We start from the raw sequence: 16079 nt of genomic DNA on the forward strand, positions 1-16079 counted from the left end.
TCCTGAGAGGCAAAAACATAAAACAACAACAACAAAATTACTTGGAACTCCATAGCTCATCAATAACTACCATAAACATATAGACACATCCCTTCCTACATGTTTTCTATGTATATCTATGTATATATACAAATACACACATGTATTTGTGTGTGTATATATATATATATATATATATATATGTGTGTGTGTGTATATATATATATTTTGAAGGTATCATGATGTATATATTTTATAATTGTTTTTCACACACCACAAACATCTTTTACATGAATAACTATACTTCAACATTGCTTTATCCACTGTGTAGTATTTGATCCTATAATTTACAATCAACCCCATATTATAATTCTTAGGCACAGGACAGAGATGACTGAGAAACAGAAGAGGCTAAAGAGAAGAAAGAAACTAAGGAGGAAAAGTAAAGAAGAAATAAGACTCAAGATGGGAAACAGAAATAGTTTCTTAAAGGAAGCAAACAAAAAATAAAAAATAGCAGACAAAAATGGTGAAAACTCAGAAGAAATATTTAAAATTTACAAGAAAAATAGGAACAAATTTTAAAAATATTTGAACAAACAGAAATAACTATAGGGATATAGAGCATAAGGTAAACCAAACAGAGAGGAAAATGGCCACTGGCCTTTGAAAGAAGAACAGAAGATGAAAACGGGCAGATTTTCCTTTACGGTTCACCATTCACAAGGGAAAACCTCCTTGGTTCTGAACTTTGAACAAATGTTAGTATTTTCCTCTCAGTTTGGGGTTTTGAAAAGCAAACTCTTCAAAATGACTTGTTTTCCTCAGTTAAAAAGAAAAAAGAAGCCCCCCTATTATAGAGTGTCTTTAATAAATGCTGAGTATTGTTGGAGTAAATGTGAAAGATGTCATTTTCAAAATATCTTCAGCAACATGGGAATGCAGTTTCTCTGCTTTCTTGCCTATCTAACATACTGACAGTCAGCAGGACACAGTTGGAAAGGCTTAAGAGCCTTTCCAGAATAAATGAGTAATATGCATTCTTACACCTGCCGTTGGTTTAAACAACTGCTCAGCCAGTAACATAAGCTATGGCCAGTGAACTAACAAAAGCACATAGGGAAGGTAGGGTTCCCAATCAAACAGTCCTGGTAAGCAGCAGGGGGACATGGCTATCTGCCTGTCTCTGAAACAACCCCCCTAATGTAATAGAAACTTATTTCAGGGCACACTAAATGAAAGTAGAGTCAATACAGAGGAGTTTTATTTATCCAGAAGAAAAATGGCAGAAAAAGAGGCAACGTCAGGGATTGAATGGAGGGCTTAGAATAAAAATAATCACCTTTCCAGGATCAGCAACTCTGACAAGATTTACTTATGAAAGAACCACATCGGTCTTCTGCAGCATTTTATACTCCTTTATAAAATGAACACACCAACTAGGATATCTGGTAGATAATCACATTCCTTCTTGCTTCATTTTATCACTACCTTAGTACTTGGCTCAGAGAGAGGAATGGAAGTAAAACATAGATATTATGCTGAGCTTATAATTCTATGCTCTTCGAAGTGATATTATTTTGCTTTCTATTTAAATTATATTTACAATTGATGTTTCACCCCCCTTTTCTTTTAGTTCTAGCTTCAAGAAAAAAACAACAACCAATTTCATTAATGAGGAATTACTGTTCACTGTAAAAGTCTCAAATCTCAAATTTATTTTATTTCAGAATGTTAGGAATTATGATAGAAACTTAGGTTAACCATTGTAAAGTATTATGAATTAAGAAAAGGTAAAAAACAAACAAAAACACACAAAACAAAAAAAATTATAGAAATAGTGGAAACTCTAATCATCATTGTGATGGATCTACTGATAGTAGTCAAATCCAGAGGAATAAATTCTTAAAAATATCAATGACAACCTTGTAGACAAGAACAACAAAACACTGAGCCCTGACTGTTCCAGACATTCTGCTAAATCCTTTAAAAATAGCATCTCATTTAATCCACAAACTAACCCACCAGGGAGGTACTATTATTATCCCCAGTTTACAAATTAATGAGCAGGGTTAGAAAGGTTATATAATTTGCCTGAGATCACACAAGACAGTAAATTTCCAAGCTGGGATTCAGATTCAGGCCTGACTCCAAATCCCATACTCATAACTACTCTACTATTTATATTACTATGAAAAATGATGGGTAAATGTGGCAGGAACTTCTTGTTCAAGTTAAGCAAACTTTTAATAACTTTTATTTTTATTCTTCAAATAATACAAGGATTATAATATTAGGGATATAGACTTAACATCTTCCATGATTTAAAGAGGGCTAGACAATTTTTTACCAAGAGTTTGACCAAGTCCTGAAGTCACTTGTCTGGCATTATTAAAAAACAACAACAACACTACTTTATTTGAAAATATGAAAAATATACAGGCTAGCTCAGGTAGAGAAACTGGTGCAATATAAAATCACAAGTGATAATGTCGTCAAAAACAAACAGAATTAAACTGTTGAGCCAAGAATAATTGACTATTTCTGAATTCTACAACTTCCTAGCTATGAGGCCATGACCTTAACCTTTAGTTACTTAACCTTTCTGTGACTCAGATTCTTCCCATATCATTTGGGCATCAGAACAATATCTAGCTTATAGTTTAAAAAAGATTAATTGGTGTTTCTTAAATGTTCCCTAAAAGTTGGCTTCTTACTATAACTTTTATTTCTACTAAAAAAAGCGCTCAAGCCCAATATTTTACCTATCATAATCAACTGACTTATCTGCACATAAGGAACAGAACAATATTATTACATGTCATGTATTATCTGCATTAATACAGGAAGGAGAAGGGATAATAACAATTCAAAATAGCGGGTAGTAGAAAGATTATTAATGAATGTCTTTGGAAAAGGATTTTGTGGTTTGTATTTATATGTGGCCATCCTAGGTGTCCTGGAATCCACATCATATAACATAAAAGTTAAGAGGTTGCCTTTACTCTACGACTTTGTTAATCCTTTGTGTTTTGGTTCAGTACCAGAGAGAAGGGAAAAAAAATCTGATCAAATGGCTCATAAAAACATTTAGATACCTCTAGCCGAAAATGGCAATCAAATCCTAGATTTTGTTCTTTGTTATTCCTCATGCTACTTACTTTCCACATGTGATCTTTTCCATCACTTTGAAGGTAGGGCATTTGTCTAAAGAGTGATTATTTCCTTTTTGGCGCTAGGGCTGTAATTCAGGTAGTGGCCACCTATTAAATAATGGGGCCTTTTTATTGATTCCATGGTCAATTGTCTAAGCTTTTTCCAGGTGTGGTTAACTAACACGAAATAATTATAGCACATTATTCAGCCAATTAAGCTTTTAAAGTAAAAATATGTGTTAAACAATAAAGGTCCAACTTGCTCACCAGATATTATGTAGTATTATATTGCTACAATAATTTAGCAGTGAGGTATTGATACAGGGATAGACAGAAAAATTCATGTAGGGTAATAAAACTGACTGAAAAATATACATAAGAACTTACTCTATGATAAAGGCCACATTTAGTATCAGTGGAGAAACTCAAGATTATTCAATTATGGTGGTTAGCGATTTAGAAAAAAAATAGTTATAATATTAATCTAATGTAATAACACCCAATCAATTCCAATCAATTCCATGTGGATTAAAAATGTCAAAATAAAGTAAAAACAAAACCATAAAAATACTAGAGAATACTATAGGTATTTACGTAATCCTGGGATTAAGAAGAGGTAGAGAATGGCACTGGGCAGAAAGCATGAAGAAAAAGATTGCCAGATTTGGCAATGCAGAGTTAAAATTCCACGTTAAACACAAAACAAAACAATAACCTCCATAAAGAAATTGTAAGGCAATGACAAACTTGTAAAAATATTTTAAAAAAAGATATCCTTAATATTTAAGCTTTTATAAATCAAGAGATATATAATCACATTAGACTATACAATTAACAACCACAATCACAACAATAATAAAATATAAATTGTTAGTTAAAACATTTTTAAAGTTCAACTTTACTGGTAAACAAAGAAATACAAAATGATATATGGTAGAAGCTGGCAAAGATTAGTATATCTATATCAGTTATCTATGATATGACACATACATGCTCACATAATACCTAGAGTAAGGAGAAATCAGTAACGTCATTTATTGCTGGTACAGGTAAAAAGGATTCAACTTCTGGAATGCAATCTAGCAAAAACGTCATCAAAGGCATACTTGAGCTGACAGAAGTTGGAATGGCTGAGGGAGGGGGCTGGCTGAAGGGAATCCTCCGGGTGATGAAGAAGTTCTAGATCTTGGTTTGGTGGTGTTTACATGGGTGTATATAATTGTCAAAACTCATCAAGATAAACAAATACAAATTATGTATTTTCTTTTTTGTTTTTAAATATATTTTTATTGATTTCAGAGAGGAAGGGAGAGAGAAACATCAATGATGAGAATCATTGATCGTCTGCCTCCTGCACGCCCCCTACTGGGGATCGAGCCCACAACCTGGGCATGTGCCCTTGACTGGAATCGAACCCATGACCCTTCAGTCCACAGGCGGACGCTCTTTCCACTAAGCCAAACCAGCTAGGGCCAAACTATGTATTTTCTTATAATTAAGTTATACTTAAAAAAAACAAAAAAGAGCACACACTTGACTCAGCAGTTTTACTTCCTTTAGCCTAAGGAAATAATAGTGAATCTGCAAAAATATTTAACTAATGGATTATTCACTGATGAAGGCTTGTAATAAAAAATCGGATGAATTTTTCCATTCTTGGAAAAAGTGTAAATATAAATATATGAGGATGGATTAAAAAAACATTAATCATGATTATGTGTGGTATATAAAATTACTAGTGATTTTTTCCTGTCCCTTTATGTTTTATATATTGAACATGTATTATGAACACAACTTAGGTTATTTGAAAAATCAATATGACATTTAGTATTAATTTCATCTAATAACTCTGTAAAAGAAAATGACACATTGTTTAAAACTGCCTTTAGCCCAGCCAGTGTGACTAAGTCATTCAGCGTCAACCTACGAACCAGGAAGTCATAGCTTGATTTCCGGTCAGTGCACGTGCCTGGGTTGTGGGCTCCATCCCCAGTAGATGATTCTCTCTCATCATTGATGTTTCTATCTCTCTCTCCCTCTCCCCTTCCTCTCTGAAATCAATAAAAGTATATTTAAACAAACAAAAAACTGCCTTTAAAGAGATACAAATAACTGCATAGAGGTTATGCATCTCTGTTCACTAAATTTCACCTGGAATCTTACTACTTTGTTTTCTATCATGTTTGAAGCATCATTTAACTTGCGGAGATGGTTAAAGTGCCAGAGTGCTTGTTGATAACATCTTAATTGCCTGTGTACAATGGCAACTTCCATCCTGTACTAATAGGCTTTGCTGTTATCTGGAACAATCATTGTGAAATGACTTTTACTATATCGTGCTAATCCCCAGAACCCTTGCTCTTTAAACTTTCTTTCCAATAGAAATAAACCACTTATGCCTAGGTAGCTTTTATCTGTTCCAAAAATTATTCACTAAACTCTGAGCCTCAGCATTTTATTATCTCAATTCAGCTAAACATCATGCCTTACTATACTTTTCTCTTTTTCTCAACAGATTTTAAAATAGAACCATTGAGCTCTAGCAAATTTAATGAATATACTTACATTCCTTTTAGGTCGCAGATAACCTTATCTGAATTAACATTCACCTTTTCTTTATGTATTTTTCTTTGAGGTTTTTACAAGAGGACTGTACAACTAACATACTGCCAATTTAATTTAGAATGTTTAGTTTGTGTCGCTTGAGTAATTTGTCAAGCCTTAATACTACCCTAGTCCCACACACCCACCTCCCTCTCTCACACCTAATATTTCCTGAGCATTTCCTTAGAGTCAGGCACTATGTTGACTACATTACATGAATTATCTCACTTAATTCTAATAATAATTCTGATATAGGTGTTGTTATCTCCATTTTAAAGGTGAAGAAATGGAATCTTACAAGAGAGGTTGCTTGCTCAGGTCGTTCAGCAATCATTGTCGGAGCAGGGATTTGAACCTAGGAAGTCTGGTTTGCCAGCCCACTTTATAATTAGGAGATAATTCAATATGTGGGATTATAGAGAGCCCCCAGGAGAGTGCATTTCTTTAAAGGAATGTGGAAAGTATTCCAGAGATGAGAATGGTGATATATTCTGTAACGAGCTCCAGAAGACAGATATTATTTAGAATTAAAGGTCTCTAAAAGTCAAGTTGAGTTTTTCTTCTTATCCCATGGATTATTACTTCATAGTGAAATCACTGTTGGTAGAGCTGGTGTTCTGGAAGCAGCTTGAGCTCTTGAGTGTGACCCACAATCACCACTTACTACTGTGTAGTCTTGGGCAAGTAACCTAATTTATTTGAGCCTCAGTTTCCTCATTTATAGAATGGGAATAATACTAACTATCTGATGGAGTTGTAAGAAACAAATCTACCACAACTGGTCCCTAACCTATGAGCCCCATGAGGCTCTTAGGAGAGTTAATGAGAGAAGATAGCATAAAGATTCTAGCAGATGCCTGCAATACAGTTGACCCTTGGACAATGCTGAGGGGGGTGGTTAGGGGTGCCAACACCACACAGTCAAAAATCTGTATAACTTCTGGTTCCCCCTAAAACTTAACTGCAGTTGGCCCCTTGCACCTGAGAATTCAACCAAACTCAGAGCAAAAGCAGTATTTTTGATCCATGGTTGGGAATCCATAGTTGAGAAACCGTGGTTTGCAATGCAAAAATACTGACTGGTTGAATCTGAGGATGCGGATGAAAAGGGCCGACTGTATTTATTTTTTAAAAATCTGCGTATAAGTGGACTCTCGCAGTTCCAAGTTGTTCAAAGGTCAACTGTATAGCATATGCAAATATTTGCTTCAAGAATGAATTGGTGGGATTCAGAACCACCTTCATCTCCTATGCTAGTAGAAGAATAAGAGTAAAAGAGGCAAAAAGAATGAATATTTAAAGTATGAGTGACTTCTACTCACTTATTTTATATAATTTTATTAATTAATCTGAATAATTTATAATTGGCTAAAAATATACTTAACCAGTGGTTTTAAAAGAAACAATGAGAAATCACATTAAAGTACCTCTGCGAATGTGTCCAAACAAAAAATTCTGTGAAAATAGAAATGTTCCACAAGTAAAATAAATTAAACTAGACAAAGTCCTAAGACCCTTCAGAAAATTAGCTTAAAATGGATCATAGACCTAAATGTAAAATGCAAAAGTATACAGCTGCTAGAAGATAACATAAGAGAAAAGCTACATGACTGCATGGCGATGACTTTTTTGATAACATCAAAGGGGTGATCCATGAATGAAATAATGGATAAGCTGAACTTCATTAAAATTAAAAATTTCTGCTCTGTGAAAAGCAATGCTAGAAGGGAGGAGGGATGTTAAGGGACTAGGTGAAAAGGTGAAGGGATTAACTGGGGGGGGGGGGGGGGTTGAGTGGCTGGGGAGGGGCCAATGGGGGAAAAAGGAGACATATGTAATACTTTAAACAATAATAAAAAAAGAAGTACAAATTGATAGTTACAAAATAGTCATGGTGATAGAAAGTACAGCATAGGGAATATAGACAATAATATTATAATAACTATCTATGGTGCCAGGTGGGTACTGGAAATATCGGGGGAGGGGGAGAATACTTTGTAAAGTCTAACCACTAAGCTGTACATCTGAAACTAAAACAAAATAATTTTGAAAAAAATAATAAATCAAGAAGAAAAAAAATGAGAAAAAGAAAGAAAACAAAAACAATGTCAAGAGAATAAGACAGGCCACAGACTGGGATAATGTTTGCAAAGACTATCTGATAAAGTATTGTCACTCAAAATACGCAAAGAACATGTAAAAGTCAGCAATAAGAAAATGAACAACCCGAATAAAAAGTGGACAGAAAAACCTTAGCAGATATAGAGATGATAAATGGCTTGTGAAAAGATGATCAACATCAGAGGTCACTAGGAAACTGCAAATTAAAACAACAATAAGATACCATTACACATCTAGTAATAGATTACTTGAAGGGCCTAAATCCATAACACTGACAACACCAAATGCCAGTGAGGATGTGGAGCAACAGGGACTGTCATTCATTGCTGATGGAGATACAAAATAGTATAGCTATTCTGGAAGACAGTTCAGTAATTTCTTACAAAACTAAACATATGATACAATAATCATGCTCCTTGGTATTTATCAAAAAACTTATGTCCACACAAAAAAACTACATATGGATGTTCATAGCAGCTTTATTCATAATTGCCAAAACTTGGAGGCAACCAAGATATCCTTTAGTAGGCAAATGAATAAACTCTGGTGCACCTAGACGAGGGAATATTATTCAGTGTTAGAAAGAAATGAGCTACGTAGTCATGAGAAGACATCCAAAACTTAAATGCTTATTACTAAAAGCAAGAGGACAATCTGAAGAGGCTACAAAGTGTATGATTCCAACTACATGACATTCTGGAAAAGGCAAAACTATAGACACAGTGAAAAGATAAGTGGTTGCCAGGGTTAGGGGGAGAAGGAGGGATGAATAGTCAGAGCATAGAGAAACTTTAGGGTGGTGAAACTATTCTGTATAGTACTATAATGGTGGATACATCTCATTTTATTTTTGTCCAAACCCACAGAATATTCAACTCCAAGAGTGAAGCCTAGTGTGTAGACTTTGAGTGATAATGATGTGCAAAAGCAGGTTCATCAATTGGAACAAACACACCGCTCTGGTGAAGGAAGCTGATAGTTGGGATGACTGTGGGGGGTGGGGGAAGAAGAAGGGAGAATATGGGAACTCCCTGTATTTTCTCTCAATTTTGCTGTGAACCTAAAACTGTACTAAAAATATAAAAGTCTATTAAAATTTTTCTGAAAAAGTAATCTCCATATTCATCTGGTTTCACTGGCAAATTGCACCAAATATTTAAAGAAGAAATAATGCCAATTTTATGTAATCTTTTTTTCGGAAAATAGAAGAGGAGGAAACACTTTTCTCATTTCATGAGGCCAGTATTACCCAGATACCCCTACCAGACAGAAACAGCAGTAAAGTATAGAGCAGTATTCCTCATGAACACAGACACACATCATCAACAAAGTATTAGTAAGTTTGATTCAGCAAATTAAAAAGGGAAACACACCATGACCAAGTGTGGTTTATTACATGATTGCAAGGCCTTTTAAGATTTGAAAATCAATGAGTGTAATTTATCCTATTAATAGTCAGACAAGAAAAACCCCATGATCATATCAATTAATACACAAGAGTATTTGACAAAATTCAATATCATTTATGTTAAAAACTCTCAGCATACTAGAAGTTGAAGGGAACTTCCTCAGTATAATGAAAGGCACCTACAAAAAAACTGTAGGATTATCTTAGAAGGAGAGTTTTTCAGAACCAAGAACAAGATTATTCAGAGCTAAGTATCTCAAGAAGAGATACACTGAAATTTGTACCAGCTTTTTTTTTGTACCAGAAGGAAATCAGACTTTGTATTTTTAAAAAGTTTTCAAAGGCAAAGCATTTCTCTGAAAATATTACTCTTTCACTAAGCACTGCAAAGTACCTTACTTAAGTCTTGAGAAACTAACAGCCCTAAAAACAAGTCATAGAAATGATATTTACTTGGGAGTATAAATTGGAATGACGTTTTGGGAGGGCCATTTGAAAATACTTTGCAGAAGCCTAACATGCATACTCACTAAGAATTTCAGTTTTAGAAATTTATCCTGAGGAAATTGGCAATGACAAAGATAGGAGGATGTTTATTACAATGTTGTATACAATAAAAAAAGAGAAAAAAACCGGAAAGAGCCTAAATATCTAACAACATGAAGTTGATCAAGAAAATCGTGTTTCATCATATTTTGGAATACTAGATGGCCATAAAAACAAAATATTAAAATTATATCATAAAATTATATATGGCAAGGAAAAGTATTCACTATATATTGCTGAGGGGGAAAGCAAGTTATAAAGTTGTAGTATTACATGATCACGTTTCTGCTTAAACTATGTCTCCGCATAAAAATATCTGGAGGGGTATATACATGTATAAATTAATGGTATTTATTATTGAGTTTGAGATCACATGTGATTTTTATTTACTTTTTTTGGGAGGAGTCTGGTTTTTCTACAGTAAACATATTTTCCTTATATACTAAAAATATTAAAATGTTTACTGGAGGCAACCATGCAATTGATTGTTAGTGCTTTTCTGACTCTTACAATGCTGAATACTATAGATACTATGGGAAAGTGGTGAGGGCAGATAGAGAAAGAGGAGGCAGACAGACCTCCCTTGTGCATTATTTTTCATGTCCATTTGTTGTAAAGCTTTAGGTTACTCTTAGACTTAACTATCTGGAAAGAATTTTTAATGGAACATAGTAGTGAGTAGTTAAGACTCACAGGATCCCAATATCCTCTCATAGATTTAATTTTTCTCCTCTTCCTGGAATGCTGATTTTGTTGCGTAAGGAGCAGGTGGCTTTCTTTTTTATAAGTCTCTTGACTGCCTTGTCAGACACAGCTCTCTCAAAACTTTTTTGGGAGCTAACCAAGCTTTATCTAAACAAACCCAAAATGACATATGGACCTCATCCACATGGTCATATGAATCCTTTGGCTGATGACTCCAGACATGTATCTAATCGGTTTTATAAAATCCATGCTGGGAGAAGGATTCTATATGAAAGTGCAACGCTGTGAGGAGAAGGAATGTAGTGGCAAACAGGCCCTTGCTGCTACCCTGGTATCTGGTGCCCATCACTGCCACCAAGTATTGGCAATATATATCCCAACAAAGAGAAGAATCCTAATGATTTTGAGTGAAAAATTTCTATCATGCATTTCAGCTTAGTTCTACTAATAACACTTCTTTAAATGCCTTGCTAGACAGTGAAATCTGGGAATAATTATCAAACACCATATATAGTGTTTACAATAGAATCATATTTCTTTTCTTTCTCTCCCCCTCCTACTTTTTTTTTTTGCATAAAAAATAGAATGCTGCTGAATGGTACCCAAATGTCTGTTGTGTACTATGCCAATACAGCAGCCCAGCCAAAAATGCAAATAGAACAGTTTGCCAAGTAAAAGAAAACATAACAAATTGGTAATGGTTTCTATCTTGACAGAAAATGAAAATGATCCCTCAATGTGTGGTCACTCATGCGGACACATAAAAATGTCTCAGAAGCAATCATTTTACCTCAGATAACAGACCCTGACAGTGCTACAGCACTGGCTGACTTTCACTTCTGAGAAAAGCGGCAACCGTGACCTACAAAATACTCTGGGAGCTGTGTAATTTATGCATAATACACAGGCACATGCCATATACTTCTAATATTTGCTATAAATCATTATGAGTACAAGACTTCTTTTCTGAGTGCAATGTACTTTATGAGAGATGATCTAAATCACCAGAGACTTGATAAAGCCGAATTGGTTTATTTATGAACAGAAATGATGTTGTTGCTTATCAGGCTACAAAATTTCAATAGTCTATATCTCAATAAGAGGGCATTATATAGGGGACCCAGGCATTACATATGATTCTGTATAGTGCCTTGAATACTAAAGGCATTTTATTAGATATTAGAGAAAGCAAATACCAAAAAAAATGTGCAGGTACATAGTGCACAGTACTGATTTTCTGTTTAGGCGGCTGCAATTATAAGCAGAAATGAACCCCGGAAGACATGGTAATGCCTCCTTTAACATCTTTGCTTTCTCTCTGCCACTTATTTTTGTTCTCTGAGAATTGGCCAACATCATTGACCAGTGATTTCCCCCTATCTAGTGAAGTTTCCCCATTTGTTTACTTTTCTAATGAGCATGTTAGAACAGTGGTTGTATTATGAAAGCACATCAAAAACAATAATGACACTTAAAAACACTAATTGATATCTGAAGCTAATGAGGAATTCAAAATGAGAAAATACTGCACTAAAGGGGCGAGGGAGAACCTTGGGAAGTTAAATGGTCCTGCCAAGTTGAAAGTAAATTTGAATCCTGTGGGTTATGAGTTTCAAATGGAACTTCTGGGTTTAAATTTGTTGGTGACTTTCCTGTTCAATAAAAAAGGACTTAAATGGCTTATAAAAAGTTTAAAAAAATTATTGGGCATCAAACTGCTCTTACAAAACACCCTCTTGATGAGTTAAGTGTAAATGAATCAGAAACACATGGATCATATTTCCTTAAAAAATGCATATGGATTCAAAAATAAGGGGAAGAGGACTTGGCAAAAACATTTTTTTGTGTGTGGTGACTGAACCCAAAACATTTGAAAGATATTTTGAGACATTCATGGAATCCAAAATAGAACTAAACCTGTCCAGTCATATAAAGAACAGAAAGTTCTATGCTCTGCAAAGTGCATTTATCTCTATGGGTTAATCAACACTCACTGAACCTTCGCCTCTGGCATAGAATTATGGGAGGAACCAGCTTCTGTCTTTAAGCAACTTAGAATTTAAGTATAAACAAATATGTAAGTAATACAAACCTATTAAGAGAGACCTAGGGCTTTAAAAAAAATTTGGCACCACAACTCAGATCATACAGAAACCATATATAGAGAAATACACAAGTACTTTCAGGGTCCTGAGGTAGCTAGGATTCATTGCATTCAAATCATCATCCCCTCAGCCCTTTTGACTCAAGTTATATATAGCTGCTGAGTCTTATTTGCTTAAATGTTTTCTTAATGAGTGTTTTTATGTCTTTTTTAATGTGTGTCCCAGCCTCTTTCCTCCACCCTCTAGATTTGTGAGTGCACCACAAATCTTGCTGACTGGTTTCCTGGAGGATGGGAGTGCTGAACAGAGTTTTGAAATAGGGGAGAGATGCTGTTTGGCAGAGAGGAGTGCGGCTACGATTCTGGGTTGGGGTAATGGCACATGTGACAGTTCAGAGGCTCCAGCGATGAATCATGTGTGGGGGTGACCTGCTGGCTTGCATGCAGCAATGTGCCTGAGCCAGGGTGCAGTGGGAGATGGAGGCAGTAGGTGTGGGGAGGCTAATATACTACATGTGAAGTCAACTGAAGGGCAGAGGAGTGTGATAAGGGAAAACACAATTCTTATTCTTTTTTTTCTTTCTTTTTGCCAGTATAGGATAAAGTGCTAAGCATAGGACGCATACAAGTCATTAATTCCTTTATTTCTTATCAGTGTCTTAAACAGCTGAAAAATATCCAAAGAAAAAAATAAGTTAACTATGCATGTATTGCTAGGATCCTGTAGGTAATAAATTAAGAGGAACCTGTAGGATTATGAAATGGATTAGTGATTTCTAAAACGTTTGTGGGAAAGTGTAAAAACATTAATGATTTAGAATCTTTTAAGGCTGTTTTTTTAGTTGTTTAACGTGAGTCTTATCAACAGTAGATAATGTAGGGCAGGGATAGGGTCCTAAACATCTTGTGTATTTTGCACTGGTTAGCACAAACCTGGGACTACCGCAGGCACTCAATAAATGCTTAGCAAAGTGAAATGAAGTAAAGGGTGATGAGGCCCTACAACAATGAGGGTATGATTGAAGGCAAAGTCTGAAAACAAAGGGATGATGTAGTGGAAGTGTCTCTGCTCTGAGCCTCTTTGTTCCTGGTGAACAAAAAGAAATCAAAGCCCTTACCATCCTTCATCATCTTCTACTTCCATTTCAGAAACGTTGTTTTCAGGAGTTTCAGCAATTGCTTGCGTGAGTTTAGATTTAAACTGGTTTAGCAGCGCAAGGGTCTGAAATAAGAATACATTTTTTTATAAGGATAAATATAGCTTTAGAAAAGACACTCATATTTGTTAGAAAAAATATCCTACCAGGATGTAAAGTTTACTTTTGAAGGAAAATAACAAAACTGCCTTCCTGCTGCAACAGTGATTGATATTCACAATCCCTGACATTACCCTATTTGCATCTGCACCAACATTATACCTCAGAGATACATGATTATTTTCTTACTTGGAGAACATAAATTTGCTTAAATAGAAGACACTTAAATTTTCACATGCATGCTTATTACTAATAGTTAACTTTTTACTGTCCACAAGACAGGTAGGTATTTCATTAACATATCTATAATAATAAAAGTGTAATATGCTAATTAGACCGGACAGCCAGACGTCCTTCCAGACGAACTTCCGGACAACCTCCCAGATGAAGCTGGGGCAGTGAGGGCCAAGGCAAGTCACTGAGGCTGCGAGGGCCGAGCCCCTTGCACGAATTTCGTGCACCGAGCCTCTAGTGTAAAATAAAAAACAAAACACTAACAAATAGTATTTTTCATTGAACAATTTCCTAAAAATGTAAAAAAAAGTACCAATACTGGAGGAGGTGAAATAAACAGACACATTAACTTTGGGAAGATGGATACACTGGAGATATCTTTAGAAACTATTTTTATGTACTAGAAACTTTAAGATGATCATTCCCTTTGATTCAATAATTCCAACCCTGGGAACACATGGAGAAAAAATACTCTGAGACACAGAAAATAGCTTATGTGAAGGATGTACATTCCAGCAATAGTCACACAAGTGGGAAAATGTAAATTTTAAATGTCTATCAATAAAGAATTAGATAAATTTGATAAAAAGCAATGACTATGCTATTAAATTCTATACATGAAGCATTTCATTCTATTGTTAAGTGAAAGAAGAAGGATATAAATATTATGTGTAGTATGATTTTTTTAAAAAGGGATCATTCCTTTGATTATCGTTTGGCTCCCTTGCCCTTTGTGGATGAGCAGAAATAAGTGCTTACAATTTGATAATTCCATTGTCTCTGGGCTGTACTTTAACAGTATACTCCAGAATTTGAGCAGAGAAAAGAAGTTAGGAAAAAGTTTTTTATTCTACGGCTTAAAAAAGAATATAATTAGAAAACAGGATAAAGTATTATCTATATAAAAATATCAAGTATCGGGGGGAGAAACCAAGATGGCGGCATAGGTAAGCACCTAAACTGCTGCCTCGCACAACAATTTCAAAACTACAACTAAAAGACAGAACGTCTATCACCCAGAACCACGGGAAAGCTGGCTGAGTGGAAGTTCTACAACTAGAAGGAAAGAGCAAACAGCATTGAGGGGTGCACAAGCACTGAAAAGCTGAGGTACGGAGACGGTTGACTGAAAGCGCTGCTGTTTTCAACCCGAAGGGAGATAAGCTCCCGATTACTCCGAACTCATTTCTGGGGAGACGCGGGGGACCCAAACTCCTACAGGGAGAAGCTGGACTGTCTGCCGTGGGGTCGGAAAGTGAGGGAGGCTTGCTTGCAGGGCTGCGCGCAGGAACAATTGTTTATTGTGCTGGGTCGCGGGACGTGGGGATACGGTCGGAGACACAGAGCCGCAGAGCTGGCTTACTGGCAGCCATCGCTGTTTGCCACGCCCTAGCCTAGTCACGCCCTGAGACCCTGCCCTGCACAATCTACGAACCCACCCAAGCTCCAAGCAGCGGCTTTAGCATATGAATGGCCTACCCTATTGCAGCTTAACCTAGCAAACTTGCAGCCCGGGTCAGACAGCTGCAAAACCTCCAAACTCCAAGCAAAGAGGAGAAAACTGTAGTTCTTGCTGTAGCTCCTGCTGGGTGGCCTCAGACAGTAGCTGACCTGCACCCCATTGGAGATCCAGAAGCCAGTGTACCTAGTGGTCAGTGTGAGACACCAGATTTCAACTCCTCACATCCATAAGTGACACATTCAGGAGGCAGACTCAGTGAGCACCAAAGCCTCACTGAAACAAGTCCTGCACCATAAGCGTGTCTCCAGCGCAGCAGTTCTTCCATTATAGACACAGCGGGTCCTCACAGCCAATTGGCCTGGAGGTCAATTCCTCCCAGTGTACCAACAGCAATCAAGGCTTAACTACACCAAGACTTTGCACTCAGCCCACAAAGGGGTGTACCAAAGGCGTCCACCTCAGGTGACTGGGGAGGCTGAGCTACTGGCCCCTATAGGTCACCTAC

The 16079-nt window shown here is 36.1% G+C and overlaps 1 protein-coding gene across 2 annotated transcripts in view; it reads right to left on the reverse strand.

The window, feature by feature from the left end:
- The window catches only part of CWC27 (CWC27 spliceosome associated cyclophilin), a 195349-nt gene that overhangs the window by 9547 nt on the left and 169723 nt on the right, over positions 1-16079 (reverse strand). For both annotated transcript variants that reach the window (XM_080682695.1, XM_080682696.1), the window contains exon 13: positions 13741-13844. In XM_080682695.1, coding sequence (XP_080538821.1) covers positions 13741-13844 — 104 coding nt within the window. The remainder of the gene's footprint in view (positions 1-13740; positions 13845-16079) is intronic.

Source organism: Plecotus auritus (assembly GCF_963455305.1).
Source record: "Plecotus auritus genome assembly, chromosome: 7".
Taxonomy (NCBI): domain Eukaryota; kingdom Metazoa; phylum Chordata; class Mammalia; order Chiroptera; family Vespertilionidae; genus Plecotus; species Plecotus auritus.